This window comes from Pan troglodytes, chromosome 16 (genome assembly GCF_028858775.2).
Source record: "Pan troglodytes isolate AG18354 chromosome 16, NHGRI_mPanTro3-v2.0_pri, whole genome shotgun sequence".
In the NCBI taxonomy this organism is placed as follows: Eukaryota; Metazoa; Chordata; class Mammalia; order Primates; family Hominidae; genus Pan; species Pan troglodytes.
Genome location: NC_072414.2, coordinates 32,659,245 through 32,674,259, shown reverse-complemented (window position 1 = coordinate 32,674,259; position 15,015 = coordinate 32,659,245). Strand labels below are relative to the sequence as shown.

General features: G+C 45.0%; 1 protein-coding gene and 1 long non-coding RNA gene across 6 annotated transcripts in view; one reads left to right on the top strand and one right to left on the bottom strand.

Moving 5' to 3' along the window:
- Positions 1 to 12,234, bottom strand: part of RAD51 (RAD51 recombinase) — a 34,588-nt gene extending 22,354 nt beyond the window's left edge. Inside the window, exons 1-4 of one of the 5 annotated variants that reach the window (XM_001144621.8) lie at positions 11,527 to 12,234; positions 8,082 to 8,170; positions 5,727 to 5,864; positions 630 to 747 (exon numbers count right to left, since the gene is read on the bottom strand). In XM_001144621.8, the coding sequence (XP_001144621.1) occupies positions 630 to 747; positions 5,727 to 5,864; positions 8,082 to 8,168 (343 nt within the window). In that variant the 5' untranslated portion in view covers positions 8,169 to 8,170; positions 11,527 to 12,234. Of the gene's footprint in view, positions 1 to 629; positions 748 to 5,726; positions 5,865 to 8,081; positions 8,171 to 11,091 lie in introns of all 5 variants that reach the window. The other 4 variants (XM_003314621.7, XM_016927950.3, XM_054667378.2 and 1 more) reach the window with 4 other exon arrangements.
- Positions 11,847 to 13,717, top strand: LOC107968600 (uncharacterized). The gene is made up of 2 exons (XR_008539542.2): positions 11,847 to 11,940; positions 12,157 to 13,717. It is a non-coding gene; the product is annotated as an uncharacterized LOC107968600 (long non-coding RNA).
- The last annotated feature ends 1,298 nt before the right edge of the window (positions 13,718 to 15,015 follow it).

Sequence of the window (15,015 nt, the reverse complement as noted above, 5' to 3'; positions counted from 1 at the left end):
ATGGAATGTTTTAACCAGTCATCAGGTTTTCAACCTTGTGGTAGAGTAGGTTATAATTACAGTTACCTCCTTAAGCAAAAGGAGCTTACTCTCTTAACACAATATTAAATGGAGACTAAATTATTTAATTTGCAGATAAGTTTAGTATTTTTTAAATAAGGTCCTACCTTGCAGCAGTCTTACCTCTTCAATGTGGATACTTCCTTTATCTCTCTTTTTTTTTGAGACAGAGTTTTGCTCGTCACCCAGGCTGGAGTGCAGTGGCACAATCTTGGCTCACAGCAACCTCCGTCTTCCGGGTTCAAGTGATTCTCCTGCCTCTGCCTCCCGAGTAGGCATGTGCACCTACAGGGATTACAGGCATGTGCCACCATGCCCAACTAATTTTGTATTTTTAATAGGTTTCTCCATGTTGGCTGGGCTGGTCTCGAACTCCCAACCTCAGGTGATCTGCCCACCTCAGCCTCCCAAAGTGCTGAGATTACAGGCATAAGCCACTGCACCTGGCCTTCCTCTATCTCTTTATCATTATCTAACAAGGAAATGCTACACAAATATTTCAGTTTTGTTTTATAACCTGGAAGCTTTCCTAACTAGAGTTCACAACACAGGATAAAGGATTACTACACCTTGAAGTAGTTTGTCAAGCTCTTTGGAGCCAGTAGTAATCTGTATGATCTCTGACCGCCTTTGGTGGAATTCAGTTGCAGTGGTGAAACCCATTGGAACTAATTTAGCTGCCTCAGCCTGGGAAAAATAAGAAATGTTAAATCAACAAAATAATATTCCTTACCACAGTGATCTTGATGGCAAAAATATATATATAAAGAAAAAAGAAATATTAGTAAAACAAGGTGCGCAATGGGAACAGAAAATATCAAATAAAATTACCAGGATGATTTCTCTTTAGAAAGTCACAAAAAAGGATAATCTAATTCAGAGATTCCATGAATATCAATTTTTAAATTGCCAATTCAAGTTAATATATTAATATAGTTTTAAAAACTATTATAGATCCAGCCGGGTGCGATGGCTCACGCCTGTAATCCCAGCACTTTGGAAGGCCAAGGCAGGCGGATCACAACGTCAGGAGATCGAGACCATCCTGGCTAACATGCTGAAACCCCATCTCTACTAAAAAAATACAAAAAATTAGTCGGGCTTGGTGGCGGGTGCCTGTAGTCCCAGCTACTTGGGAGGCTGAGGCAGGAGAAAGGCGTGAACCCAAGAGGCGGAGCTTGCAGTGAGCCGAGATCGCGCCACTGTACTCCAGCCTGGGGGACAGAGCGAGACTCTGTCTCAAAAAACAAAACAAAACAAAACAAAAAACTATTAGAGATCCATACATATGTGTTTTGCCCAATTTATGACAAAAATGACAATACAGTACACCTTCATTTCCTGCTCCATCAACCGCAGACTGTATCCCTTAACTTCCTACTTTGTAAAAATGAGGACATTTGCCCTTCAATCTTTTCTCTCTCCATGGCTACTTCCCCACCTCTATCAGCTGTACCTTTTCTTTCATATTGTCTGGCTGAGAACATTCACATTGTATTTTGTAATTACAGATAAGTGTTCTATAATAGCACTATGGGTTGATTCTAAAATTGAAAAGTAAGTGCATTCACAAATATGCAAAAATAAAGCAACACACTCCTAAATAAGCAACAAGTCAAAGAAGAAATGACAACGGAAATCAGAAAATGTTTTTGCAATGAATGAAAACGAAGATATACCAAAACGTATGGGCTCCAATAAAAGCAGTGCTTAGAGAGAAATTCATAGCTATAAACAGCTATATTAGAAAAGAAGGCTGGGTGCGGTGGCTCACGCCTGTAATCCCAGCACTTTGGGAGGCTGAGGTGGGAGGACTGCTGGAAGCCAGAAGTTTGAGACCAGCCTGAGTAACAAAGCAGCACCCTGGCTCTAAAAATGTTTTAAAATTAGCAGGGTGGCTGGGTGTGGTGGCTCACCTCTGTAATCTCAGAACTTTGGGAGGCTAAGGTGGGCAGATCACAAGGTCAGGAGTTCAAGCCCAGCCTGACCAACATGGTGAAACTTCCTCTCTACTAAAAATACAAAAATTAGCCGGGCGTGGTGGCACACGCCTGTAGTCCCAGCTACTCGGGAGGCTGAGGTGGAAGAATCACTTGAATCTGGGAGGCGGAGGTTGCAGTGAGCCGAATTTGCACCACTGCACTCCAGCCTGAGAGACACAGCGAGATTCCATCTCAAAAAAAAAAAAAATTAGTAGGGCATGGCTGGGCATGGTGGCTCACGCCTGAATCCCAGCACTTTGGTAGGGTGAGGTGGGCAGATCACGAAGTCAGGAGTTCAAGACCAGCCTGCCCAATATGGTGAAACCCCATTTCTACTAAAAATACAAAAATTAGCTGGGCGTGGTGGCGTGCGCCTGTAGTCCCAACTACTCAGGAGGCTGAAACAGGAGAACTGCTTGAACCCGGGCGGCGGAGGTTGCAGTGAGCCGAGATCACACCACTGCACTCCAGCCTGGGCAAGAGAGTGAGACTCCATCAGAAAAAAAAAAAAAAAAAGGCCTGGCGCGGTGGCTCACGACTGTAATCCCAGCACTTTGGGAGGCTGAGGCAGGCAGATCATGAGGTCAGGAGATCAAGACCATCCTGGCTAACACGGTGAAACCCTGTCTCTACTAAAAATTAGCTGCGCGTGGTGGCACGTGCCTGTAATCCCAGCCACTCAGGAGGCTGAGGCAGGAGAATCGCTTGAACCCAAGAGGCAGAGGTTGCAGTGAGCAGAGATCACGCCACTGCACTCCAGCCTGGGCACAGAGGGAGACTCCGTCTCAAAAATAAAATAAAATAAAATAAAATAAACAGCAGGGCATGGTGGGGCGTGCCTGTGGTCCTAGTTACCTGGGAGGCTGAGGCAGAAGGTTTGTTTGAGCCAGGAGTTGGAGGCTGCAGTGAGCTATGATCACACCACTGCACTCCAACGTAAGTGACAGAAGAAGACTCTGCCTCTAAAAATAAAAAAGATAAATCATAACCTAACCTTCCAAAGAAAAGCAAACAAAACAAAGCAAGCAGAAAGATGGAAATAATACAGCTTAGAGTAGAAACTATTAAGTAGAGGACAGAATAATAGAGAAAAATCAATGAAACCAAAAGCTGGTTCTTTGAAAACATCAACAAAATTGACAAACTTTTAGCTGCATTGCCCGAGAAAAAAAGAGAAAAGACTCAAATTACTAAAATCAAGAATGAAAGAGGGGACATTACTACTGACTTTATGTAAATAAAAAGTAGTATAAGGAAACCCTGTGAGCAACTCTATGTCAACAAGTTAGGTAACTTAGATGAAATAAGCAAATTCTTAGAAAGATAAACTACCAAAACTCACTCAAGAAGAAAATCTAAATAGACCCATAGAAAGTAAAAAGATTAAACTTTCATAATTTTTAAATTTCCCATGAAGAAAAAAAAATCAACAAATAGCTGAAAAATCAATGAAAGTTTATTCTCTAAACTTTTCTATATACTTAATATTTCATTTAAAAATTCATTGCACGGCCAGGTGCAGTGGCTCACGCCTGTAATCCCAGCACTTTGGGATACTGAGATGGGCGGATTACCTGAGGCCAGGATTTTGAGACCAGCCTGGCCAATTCATATACTCACTGTCATTTCAGTGCAACAAACATGTACTAGACACTTACTTCGTATGAAACATAGTCCCAGGGACTCTGAAGGATATGGAGAAAAAGAAGAGCTGATTCTTGCCTCCACAGAGCTTATAACTTAATCAGGAAGATAAACTATACAAAATAACTATAGTACAAGTAGATGTGATGGGTAATATGAGAAGTACTAACAAGCCATGGGAGCTCAAGGAATATAGACTACTTCCTTTGGTGAAAAACAGGAGAATGTATTAGCAAAGACGAAACTGGTAGAAATGGTCAGGCTAGTGGCATGTGCCTATAGTCCCAGCTACTCAGCAGGCTGAGAATTCCTTGAGCCCAGGAGTTTGAAGCTGAAGCTGCAGTGAGCTTTGATCATGCCACTGCACTCCAGCCTGGGCAACAGAGTGAGACTTTTCTTTTTTTTCTTTAAAAAAAAAAAAAAAAAGGTGGGCACAGTGGCTAGTGCCTGTAATTTCAGCACTTTGGGAGGCTGAGGTGGGCAGATTGCTTGAGGCCAGGAGTTTGAGACCAGCCTGGGCAACATGGTGAAACCCCGTCTCAACTGAAAATACAAAAATTAGCCACGTGTGGTGGTGGGAGCCTGTAATCCCAGCTACTTGGGAGGCTGAGGCACGACAATCACTTGAACCCGGGAGGCAGAGGTTGCAGTGAGCAGAGCCAAAATCGCACCATTGTGCTCCAGCCTGGGTTACACAGCGACACCCTGCCTCAAAAAAAAAACGGAAAACAAACAATACAATCATAATCTTTACTGACCAGAAACAAGGAACATAAAATATTGAAAAGTAAAGACACGTAAGTCTATACCATATTGCATCTCAAATCATGTATTCTAGGTTTGCATTTTTGTGTTCATAGAAACAGAGAAGTGACTTGATTTCTGAAACCAAGATCTCACAAGGCAAAAAGAAAAGATCCTGTCAGCATTTCTTCATTCACAAAAACTGATACCCAAAAAGCGAAAACAGAAAGACTTTAGGGACCCCTACTGGCTTAGTCAATATGACAATCTTTTAACGAAAGTACTGTTAGGGACTCAGAACCCTTATTTCCAATTAAGCAACCACTTCAACAAATATTCATTTGAGTAATCCAATAAATTTATCTAATGCTAACAGTAATCGATACGTGAAAATACAATTTTATAAATAAATATTTGCGGTGGGGCGCGGTGGCTCACACCTGTAATCCCAGCACTTTAGGAGGCTGAGGTGGGCAGATCACAAGGTCAGGAGATCGAGACCATCCTGGCCAACATGGTGAAACTCTGTCTCTAATAAAAATACAAAAATTAGCTGGGTGTGGTGGCACATACCTGTAGTCCCAACTACTCGGGAGGCTGAGGCAGGAGAATCACTTGAACCTGAGAGGCGGAGGGTGCAGTAGACCAAGATCACGCTACTGCACTCCAGCCCGGCAACAGAGCGAGACTCCGTCTCAAAAAAAAAAAAAAAAAAAAAAAAAAAAAAAAAAAAATTCTGCTTTATACTATATAAAACTTCAAGGGTAAAGGCAATAAAACTGTGTAACTATATAAACACTGAAGAAATAGGTTCATAAAACAAAATGTAACCATGGGGAAGTATGTATGTTAAAGAACTATATGAAGCTAGAAAAATAAATAGGCCAGGCACAGTAGCTCACACCTATAATCCAGCACTTTGGGAGGCTGAGGTAGGTGAATCGCCTGAGCTCAGGAGTTCGAGACTACCCCGGCACGGTGGCATGTGCCTGTAGTGTAGTCCCAGCTACTTGGGAGGCTGAGGTGGGAGGATCGCTTGAGCTTGGGAGGTGAAGGTTGCAGTGAGCTGAGATGGCACCACTGCACTCCACCCTGTGTGACAGAGCGAGAACCCGTCTCCAAAAAAAAAAAAAAAAGAAAAGAAAAGAAAAGAAGAAAAGAAACAGGTAACAGTCACCCCTGGAAAGGATAATGAGATGACAGAAGAATAAGAGATAGAAGGAAGAAGTCTTTCACTACATTCCCTTTTGTACTATTCCCACTAATGCCTCCCTAGGTTAAGTAAGCAGTACTTACCAGAATTTTATCAGCTTTGGCTTCACTAATTCCCTTAATATTTATTAGCTCCTTCTTTGGCGCATAGGCAACAGCCTCCACAGTATGGAATCCAGCTTCTTCCAATTTCTTCACATCGTTGGCATTTATGCCACACTGCTGCAAATGAAGAAAACCATGGATAAATTTAAGCTTTAGTTCTCTAATCTAACACAGATGTTATGTGTCCTACATACTTCACAGAGGTGCTTGAAGACTTGTAATACAACTGTCCCTTGAAATCCTGGGGGAGCGGGGGGAGATGGGAAGTTGGTTCCAAGACCCCCAGCAGATAACAAAATCCAACAATGCTCAAGTCCCTTATATAAAATGGCGTATTACCTGCATATAACCTATGTACATCCTCCTGTATACTTTTTTTTGATATGTAGTTGATTGAATTTTTGATACGTAGTTTGTTGAATTTGCTGATACAGAATCCGGAGATACAGAGAGCCTACTGTTATTATATGCAAAAGCTGAAAAATGAGCCCTATATATGAGGTACTTAATAACAAATTAACAACCTTTTCATTATCAAAATCAATAATTTTAAACTAGCACTATGCCATGTACATTAAAAAGAACTCCTATTAGCAATTGGAATTAAAAAGTAACTCCCAACCTTTTTTTGTGACCCTAAATGATCTCTGAGACCTTGGGCCCTACAAGACCACTTTAAGACAGTGTTGCTCAACACTTTCCACATCAAGCACACATAAAAAACTGTATTTTTACACTATGGTAGGGTAAATAGATAAGGCTGCTCAGAATGTAAAGAGCACTATCTTGGCCTGTCAATACTTTTTGTTGAACAATGACCAGAAAGCTCTGCTCTAACAACTGACATTAACAGTGAGGAAAACTACTTTTTGTCAGGGACTTTTATACCTCTTCTCAAAACAAACCACCCAAAGACACCTCTTTCTTCCTATATTCAAGTCAGCTTTGGTTTCATTAGCCACCAAAACCATGACTTCTGGGAAAACGTGAGTTAGTAGGTGAATGTGGGTGTATTCAGGGGTTGGGAGAATTTAGAAGAGGGGAGAGATTAGTTTGCCAACATAAGCCATGTCTGCTATTAATATTTAAGCAATATGCATGTTTGAGTATAAGGATGCTCATGGCACCAGAAGTTATGACTCTGAACTTTCAAATGTTTATCACAAATCCATTTAAGTAACTTCTAGAGTCTTTTTTTTTTATTAGCCTTTTGCACTCCTAACTTCTAGAGTCTTGAAGATTAGTCAGAGATGGGAAATATGAAAAAAAGAGACAGAAGAATCAAGTCTTTCTCTGCTTTCCTCCTACTTAGCCCAAATCAGCTGCACTCACAGGGCAGTCTCTATACAATGGGCAGAAATAGTGTAAGGCCTCAGCTCTGGTGCTTAATGTTCTTGTGCAGAATCCTGAATTGGAGCTTGTCTCTTATACCATAACACCACCACACCCTTCTCTCTGCCAATGACAGCTGACAGCACAAATCTAGGTTAATGGAGAGAAGGTGCTTCCCTGTCTTCTTTGCATAACTGGTCCAGGCCACTATAATTCCTAGAACAGCACTTTCATACTTAGTGCAAATAGCACAGGATGCTTTGGCCAGGCATGGTGGCTCATGCCTGTAATCCTAGCAGTTTGGGACGCCAAGGCAGGTGGATTGCTTGAGGCCAGGAGTTCAAGATCAACATGGTCAACACAGTTAAGACCCATTTCTTAAAAAACAAACAAAAAAACAGCACAGCCTGGGCGCAGTGGCTCATGCCTGTAATCCCAGCACTTTGGGAGGCCAAAGAGGGTGGATCACCTGAGGTCAGGAGTTCGAGACTAGCCTGACCAACATGGAGAAACCCTGTCTCTACTAAAAATATAAAATTAGCTGGGCGTGGTGGCTCATGCCTGTAATTCCAGCTACTTGGGAAGCTGAGGCAGGAGAATGGCTTGAACCTGGGAGGCAGAGGTTGCGGTGAGCCGAGATCACGCCATTGCACTCCAGCCTGGGCAACAAGAGCGAAACTCCATCAAAAACAAACAAACAAACAAACAAAAACAGCACAGAGATTCCACCATGGGATCCTAGGCCTTAGTTTCTGACAGTCCAACTCTCAGAAATAAAAATGATAAAGTAGGAAGAGAATTGTTGACAAAGGAAGAGGGCCTGCCAGACATATTTAGCAATGATCTGTAGCCTTTCCATAGGATTATTGACAACACTTCTGAAAAGTCTAATTTGGGTCTTGACCTTGGTAGTAAACCTATATTTTATGTAAAGGTTGTAATACCTTCCACTAGGTAGAAGAATCTACTATATAATTCCAAAATTAGCAACTAACCACATACCTCTAACCGTGAAATGGGTTGTGGGCCAAAGCTTTCTTCTTCCACTGAAGTATCTGCATTTGCTTCAAGCTGCATCTGCATCGCCATTACTGAAAAATACAAATACTTATCAGTATAAACACTAGAGAAATAAGGTGCATCTCTCTCCCCATCTTCTATCTAGCTAGTCGTAACAAAAAGACTTTAGGAAAAGCCAAGGCCATTCTCTTATTGTGCCTCTCTGTTCTCCTGCTTTATATTCCTTCAGTGTAGGGGCCAAGTTTTACTTATTTTTATATACCCCATTATATATTATAAATGTGTTTGCAGACAAATACTGCATGATCTCACTCATATGTAGAATCTAAAAAAGTTGATCTTGGCGGGGCGCGGTGGCTCATGCCTGTGATCCCAGCACTTTGGGAGGCCGAGGCGGGCGGATCACCAGGTCAGGAGATCGAGACCATCCCGGCCAACATGCGAAACCCCGTCCCAACTAAAAATACAAATATTAGCAGGGTGTGGTGGCACACGCCTGTAGTCCCAGCTACTCGGGAGGCTGAGGCAGGTGAATGGCTTCAACCCGGAAGACAGAGATCGCAGTGAGCCGAGATCCTGCCACTGTACTCCAGCCTCATGACAGAGTGAGACTGCATCTCAAAAAAAAAAAAAAAAAAAGGTTCATCTCATACAAGGAACAAATAGAAGAGTGGTAACCAGAGACTGAGGAGAATGCAGCTGTTGCAGGGGGTGGCAGGAAGGAGAGAGGCTGGTCAACAGGCACAAAGTTTCAGTTAGATAGGAAGAATAAGTTCTAGGGTTCTATTTCACAGTAGGGTGACTACAGTAAACACTAATGTAATGTATACTTCAAAATAGCCAGAAGCGAGTATTTCGAATGTTCTCATCACAAAGAGAAATGACAAGTGTTTAACTGAATTGATGGATATGCTGATTACCCTGATTTGATCATTCATTATACAATGTATATATGTATTGAAATATCATCTTGGGCCAGGTGGAGTGGCTCACGCCTGTAATCCCAGCACTTTGGGAGGCTGAGGTAGGCGGATCACGAGGTCAGGAGATCGAGACCATCCTGGCTAACATGGTGAAACCCCGTCTCTACTAAAAAATACAAAAAATTAGCTGGGCGTGGTGGCACGCGCCTATAATCCCAGCTACTCAGGAGGCTGAGGCAGGAGAATGGCGTGAACCCAGGAGGTGGAGCCTGCAGTGAGCCAAGATCGCGCCACTGCACTCCAGCCTGGGTGACAGAGCGAGACTCCGTCTCAAAAAAAAGAAAAAAAAAAAAAAAGAAATATCATCTTGTATCTCATAAATATGTACAATCATCTGTCAAAAACAAAGTAAAACTTATTATTTTCACAACCTTGGGACAGAAAAAGATTTCTTGAAACTGGATACATAACGCACTAGCCAAAAAGGAAAAGACTGAAAACTGAACTACATTTAAATTCAGCACTTCTACTGGGCACTGTGGCTCACGTCTGTAATCCCAGCACTTTGGGAGGCCAAGGCGGGCAGATCACCTGAGTTCAGGAGTTCAAGACCAGCCTGACCAACATGTAGAAATCCTGTCTCTACTAAAGAAAAATACAAAATTAGCTGGGCGTGGTGGCACATGCCTGTAATCCCAGCTACTCGGGAGGCTGAGGCAGGAGAATCGCTTGAACCCAGGAGGCGGAGGTTGCGGTGAGCCAAGATTGTGCCATTGCACTCCAGCCTGGGCAACAAGAGCCAAACTCTGTCTCAAAAGGAAAAATAAATAAATAAATAAATAATAAAAAAATAAATTCAGCACTTCTATTCATCGAAGGACACCACTAAGAGAGTGACAAGTCAAACCACAGTAGAGAAAACATTTAGCACAAACATAACTGAGGGCTGATAACCAGTATATAAAGAACTTCACATCAGTAAGAAAAAGATAATTCAATAGAAAAATAGGCAAGAGATTTGAACAAGCACATCACAGAAGATATCAAAATGGGCAAAAACATATGAACAGATGTCCAACATCATTAGTAATCAGGAAAATTAAAATCACATTGAGACATTACTGTGTAACCAGCAGAATAGTTAAAATTAAAAAGGCTGAAAAATATCGTGTTGGCAAGCATGTGAAACAACGAAACACTCAACACTCCTGATGTATTTTTATATAAAATTCAAAAACAAGCAACATTAGTTCATCTCATTAGAAACCAGTATAGCAGTTACCACTGTAAAAAGGGGAAAATATTAAATACTACACAGGAAGGCTTCTGAGGACCATTCTATTAAGTGGTGATTACGTAGGTGTATATTCATTTTGTCTTGCTCTATCGCCCAGGTTGGAGTGCAGTGGCCTGATCACAGCTCACTGCAGCTTATACCTCCCAGGCTAGATCCTCCCTTCTCAGCCTCCTGAATAGCTGGGCCTACAGGTGCACGCCACCATGCCTGGCTAATTTTTCCTATTTGTAGAGATGCGGGTCTCACTATCTTGACTAGGCTGTTCTCGAACTCTTGGGCTCAATCGTCCTCCCGCCTCCACTTCCCAAAGTGCTGGGACTACAGACGTGAGACACTACGCCCGGCCAGTATATTTTGTAATAATTCACGGAGTTGTATACAGTTGTGAATGTGAATTTTTCTACATGTATATTACATTTCGCTTTAGAAGTTAAAAAAAAAAACAAAAAAACAGGGGCCAGGCGCTGTGGCTCACGGCTGTAATCCCAGCACTTTGGGAGGCAGAGGCAGGTGGATAACCTGAGGTCAGAAGTTCGAGACCAGCCTGACCAACATGGTGAAACCCCGTCTCTACTAAAAATACAAAAATCAGCCTGGCGGCGTGGTGGTGGGGGCCTGTAATCCCAGCTCCTCGGGAGGCTGAGGTAGGAGAATCGCTTGAATCCGGGAGGCGGAGGTTGCAGTGAGCCGAGATCGCGCCACTACACTCCAGCCTGGGCGGAAGAGCGAGACTCCATCTCAAAAAAAAAGTTTTAAGAAAACCAAACCTCACTTCAGATCATTCTCTAGGCATCATGTGAATGGTTTTCCGCATTAGATGATGAAAACACTGTTTTGGCAATCGGAGATTGGTACTTTCTAAGCACGGTGTAATGGAAAGACAGACCAGGAATCCGGAAGCCCTGGCTGTGATATTAAACAGCTGTGGCTACACCGCTCTGATCTCGGACTTCTCGCTCGAACCCATAAAATAGGTGTTGCCTATAAAGGCTCTAATGTTTCTCCCCTAGTTCTAAAGACTGAGGTCCACTTGTGTTTTCGCCCCAGCAGCTGAGGGTCGGTCGGGCGCGGACACGCCCTGCCACGTCCGGGTTTCACACTGCGCGCGGAGGCCCCAACTGCCGCTGAGCACTGGACCGGCCAGGACCCAGGTGGGCGAGGACGAGCCGCGGCTCTGGAGGGCCCAGCCTGCGCCTCACACACTCACCTCGGTCCGCAGCGCTCCTCTCTCCAGCAGGCCGCGCGCTCCGACTTCACCCCGCGGGCGTGGCACGCGCCCGACCCGCGCGGCCCCCAACGCCCCTGGCTTACGCTCCACTTCTCTACTCGCTTGCCCCAGCCTTCTGCGCACAACCCAGATGAGTTGCAGTTCCCAGCTGCACGCCTCGGGAAGCGCCGCACTCTCCTTAGGGCTCGGTCTCTGGCCGCTGCGCGCGCTCCGCCAGCGGCTTTCAGAATTCCCGCCAAAACCTCTCGCCCAGGGTCACGCCCGCGTCGGCGTAACGTATCCCCGCCTCCCGGATCCGCCTTCTCCCCGCTTCCGCCCTGCGCGCTAACCGAAGACGGGAGCTCGAGAGCTTGATCCTGCGCGAGTTTACAGACTGCCCTCTTCCCTTTTTGCGTAAGGACTAATTCAAACTTTATGCCGTGGGCGGTGGCTCACGCGTGTAGTCCCAGCTGCTCGGGGGGCCGAGGCGAGAGTATCGTCTGAGCCTAGGAGTTCGAGGCCAACCACGGCAACGCCCCTACTCCTACCCCAGTCCCTCGCGGGTGGGGCGAGGGATTTCAGGGGGCGGTGGGGGAAGACTTAACCGAGTTGCCGTCTTCTGTTTACCAGATCGAAGACCACAACTCCCAAGAGTTAATGCGTCGGCCCGGGACTACATCTTCCGGCATGCATCGCCGGCGGGTCCGCGAGTTCTCACCATCGCAGCTGGACTATTAGCGGGGGCCCTAGCGCTCTTGTGGTTTGTTTCGGCAGTATCTGAATGTCAGCTTTTGGCACTTCTGGTCGCTCTGAGCCTCCTACTCGCATTCCTGGAGCAAGGTGCTTTCCAGGCCTCATGGAGGTGGAGGAGCTGAGGAAGCTCGAGAAGATGGATAGAAGTGGGAAATGGAGCTAGCGTACGGGAGAGGGAAATGGCTGGAATATTCGTCAATCTGTGGTGCTTTACTGGAGATTTGCAGGAGTTCAGAGGAAGGGGGCATTGAATTTCATAACCTAAACCGTATCGTGGTTTACCAGAAAGTTTTGACCCGTGATTCCGGTTTTAAAGGCTGAGTAGGGCCGGGCGCGGTGGTTCACGCCAGTAATCCCAGCAGTTTAGGAGGCCAAGGCAGGCGGATCACCTGAGGTCAGGGGTTGGAGATAAACCTGGCCAACATGGTGAAACCTCGTCTTTAGTAAAAAATACAAAAATTAGCCAGGTTTTGTGGCACATGCCTGTAATCCTAGCTACTCGAAAGGCTGAAGCACGAGAATCGCTTGAACCCAGGAGGAGGTTGCAGCGAACCGAGATCTTGCCGCTGTACTCCAGCCTGGGCGACAGAGCGAGACTGTGTCAAAACAACACCACAAGCTAGCTGAGTAGGGTTTCTTGGGCGAAGTGGAAGACATTATAAGCAAATAGGGTAGTATGGGCATGGAAACGAACTACATGATTAAAGAATAGTATTATCTGGCGAGGGAGGAAAAGTGCCAGAGCAAGTGCCGAAACTGGAAGGTTACATTTAGTTCAGGATATGAAGATCATATAAGGCCTGCACGGTGGCTCACACCTGTAATCCCAGCACTTTGGGAAGCCAAGGTGGGGGAGGATCGCTTGAGCTCAGGAGTTGGAGACCAGCCTGGGCAACATAGTGGGACCCCATATCTCAAAAAAAAAAAAAAATAAGCTGGGCGTGGTGGCTTGCGCCTGTGGTCTCAGCTATCCCGGAGGCTGAGGTGGGAGGACTGCTTGAGTTCAGGACGTCAAGGCTGCAGTGAGCTGTGATGGGCCACTGCACTCCAGCCTGGGCTACAGAGTGAGACCTTGTCTCAAAAGACAAGCGACAACAACAAAACATGTAAGGAGAGGCCAGGCGCGGTGGCTCAAGCCTGTAATCCCAGAACTTTGGGAGGCCAAGGTGGGCGGATCACGAGGTCAGGAGTTCAAGACCAGCCTGGCCAAGATGGCAAAACCCCATCTCTACTAAAACTACAAAAATTAGCCGGGCGTGGTGGCGCATGCCTGTAATCCCAGCTCTTTGGGAGGTTGAGGCAGAGAAGTGCTTGAACCCGGGAGGTGGAGGTTGCAGTGAGCGAGATCACGCCACTGCACTCCAGCCTCGGCAACAGAGCAAGACTCCGTCTCAAAAAAAAAAAAAAAAAAAAAAGGTAAGGAGCTTTGGTCTCTAGGTACTGAAGAAATAATTGAAGTTTTTAAGAAGACAAGTCATTTGGTTAGATCTATTTTCCCTCCACTTACCAATTTATTTTTATTTTTATTTATTTATTTATTTATTTTAGATGGAGTCTTGCTGTGTTGCCCAGGCTGGAGTGCAGGGACGTGGTATCAGCTCACTGCAACCCCACCTCCCAGATTCTTCCTGCCTCAGCCTCCCAAGTAACTGGGATTACAGGCGCCTGCCACCACGCCCAGCTAATTTTTTGTATTTTTAGTAGAGACAGGGTTTCACCATGTTGGCCAGGCTGGTCTCGAACTCCTGACCTTAGGTGATCCACCTACCTTGGCCTCCCAAAGTGCTGGGATTACAGGTGTGAACCACCGCGCCCGGCCTTATTTTTTTATTTTTGAGACAGCATCTCGCTCTGTTCAAGTTGGCCTTGAACTCCTGGCCTCAAGTGATCCTCCCACCTTGGCCTCCCAAAGTGTTGGAATTACAGGTGTGAACCATTGCAATGGCCTTATTACTACTTTATATTTGTGGAGTGCTTTAAAGTTGACAAAGTTTTTAGTTAATCCTCACACTATTACCTTGTGGCGTTGAAGAACAGATTTCAGGAGAGTGAAAGTGAAGACACCAAAAAGGAAGTTCTTGCAGTATTTCAGGCAAGAGATGAAGATTTGGATTAGATTCCAGTTCTATGTTTTTGGCACCAGGGAGCTGTTCTGTGAAAGACAATTTTCCACAGGGCTCGGGGGGTGGGCATGAGGCAGAGGATGGTTTCGGAATGAAACTGTTGCACCTCAAGATCATCAATTAGATTTCCATAAGGAGTGTGCAATCTAGATTCCTCACAGGTGCAGTTCAAAATAGGTTTTGAGTTCCTGTGAGAATCTAATGCTTTCCTTGATCTGACAGGAGGCAGAGCTCAGGCAGTAATGCTTGCTTGCTAGCTGCTCACCTCCTGCTGTGCAGCCCAGTTCCTAACAGGCCACAGGTCTGTGTTGGGGCGTTGGGGTCCCCTGAATTAGAGGAATGACAGAACAGACTCAGGCAGCTTTCTGGATGTAGAAACAACCTAACTTAGTGATTATAGATACTACCTGTGATAATAGTGAACTTTCTTCCATATCAAAGTTACACACCTTTGCCTCCGGTTCTTCCCACACCCTTAGAGCATCTGCAAACCTACAGCCCTCCTCCTAGCTGACTGTAGTCACATGACTTTTACCTTTCTGGCCACCAGTTGTACCAGCAGTGTTCCTCTGGCCCCAAATCGGCCAATCATTTTCCTGCTCCTGGAAAATTA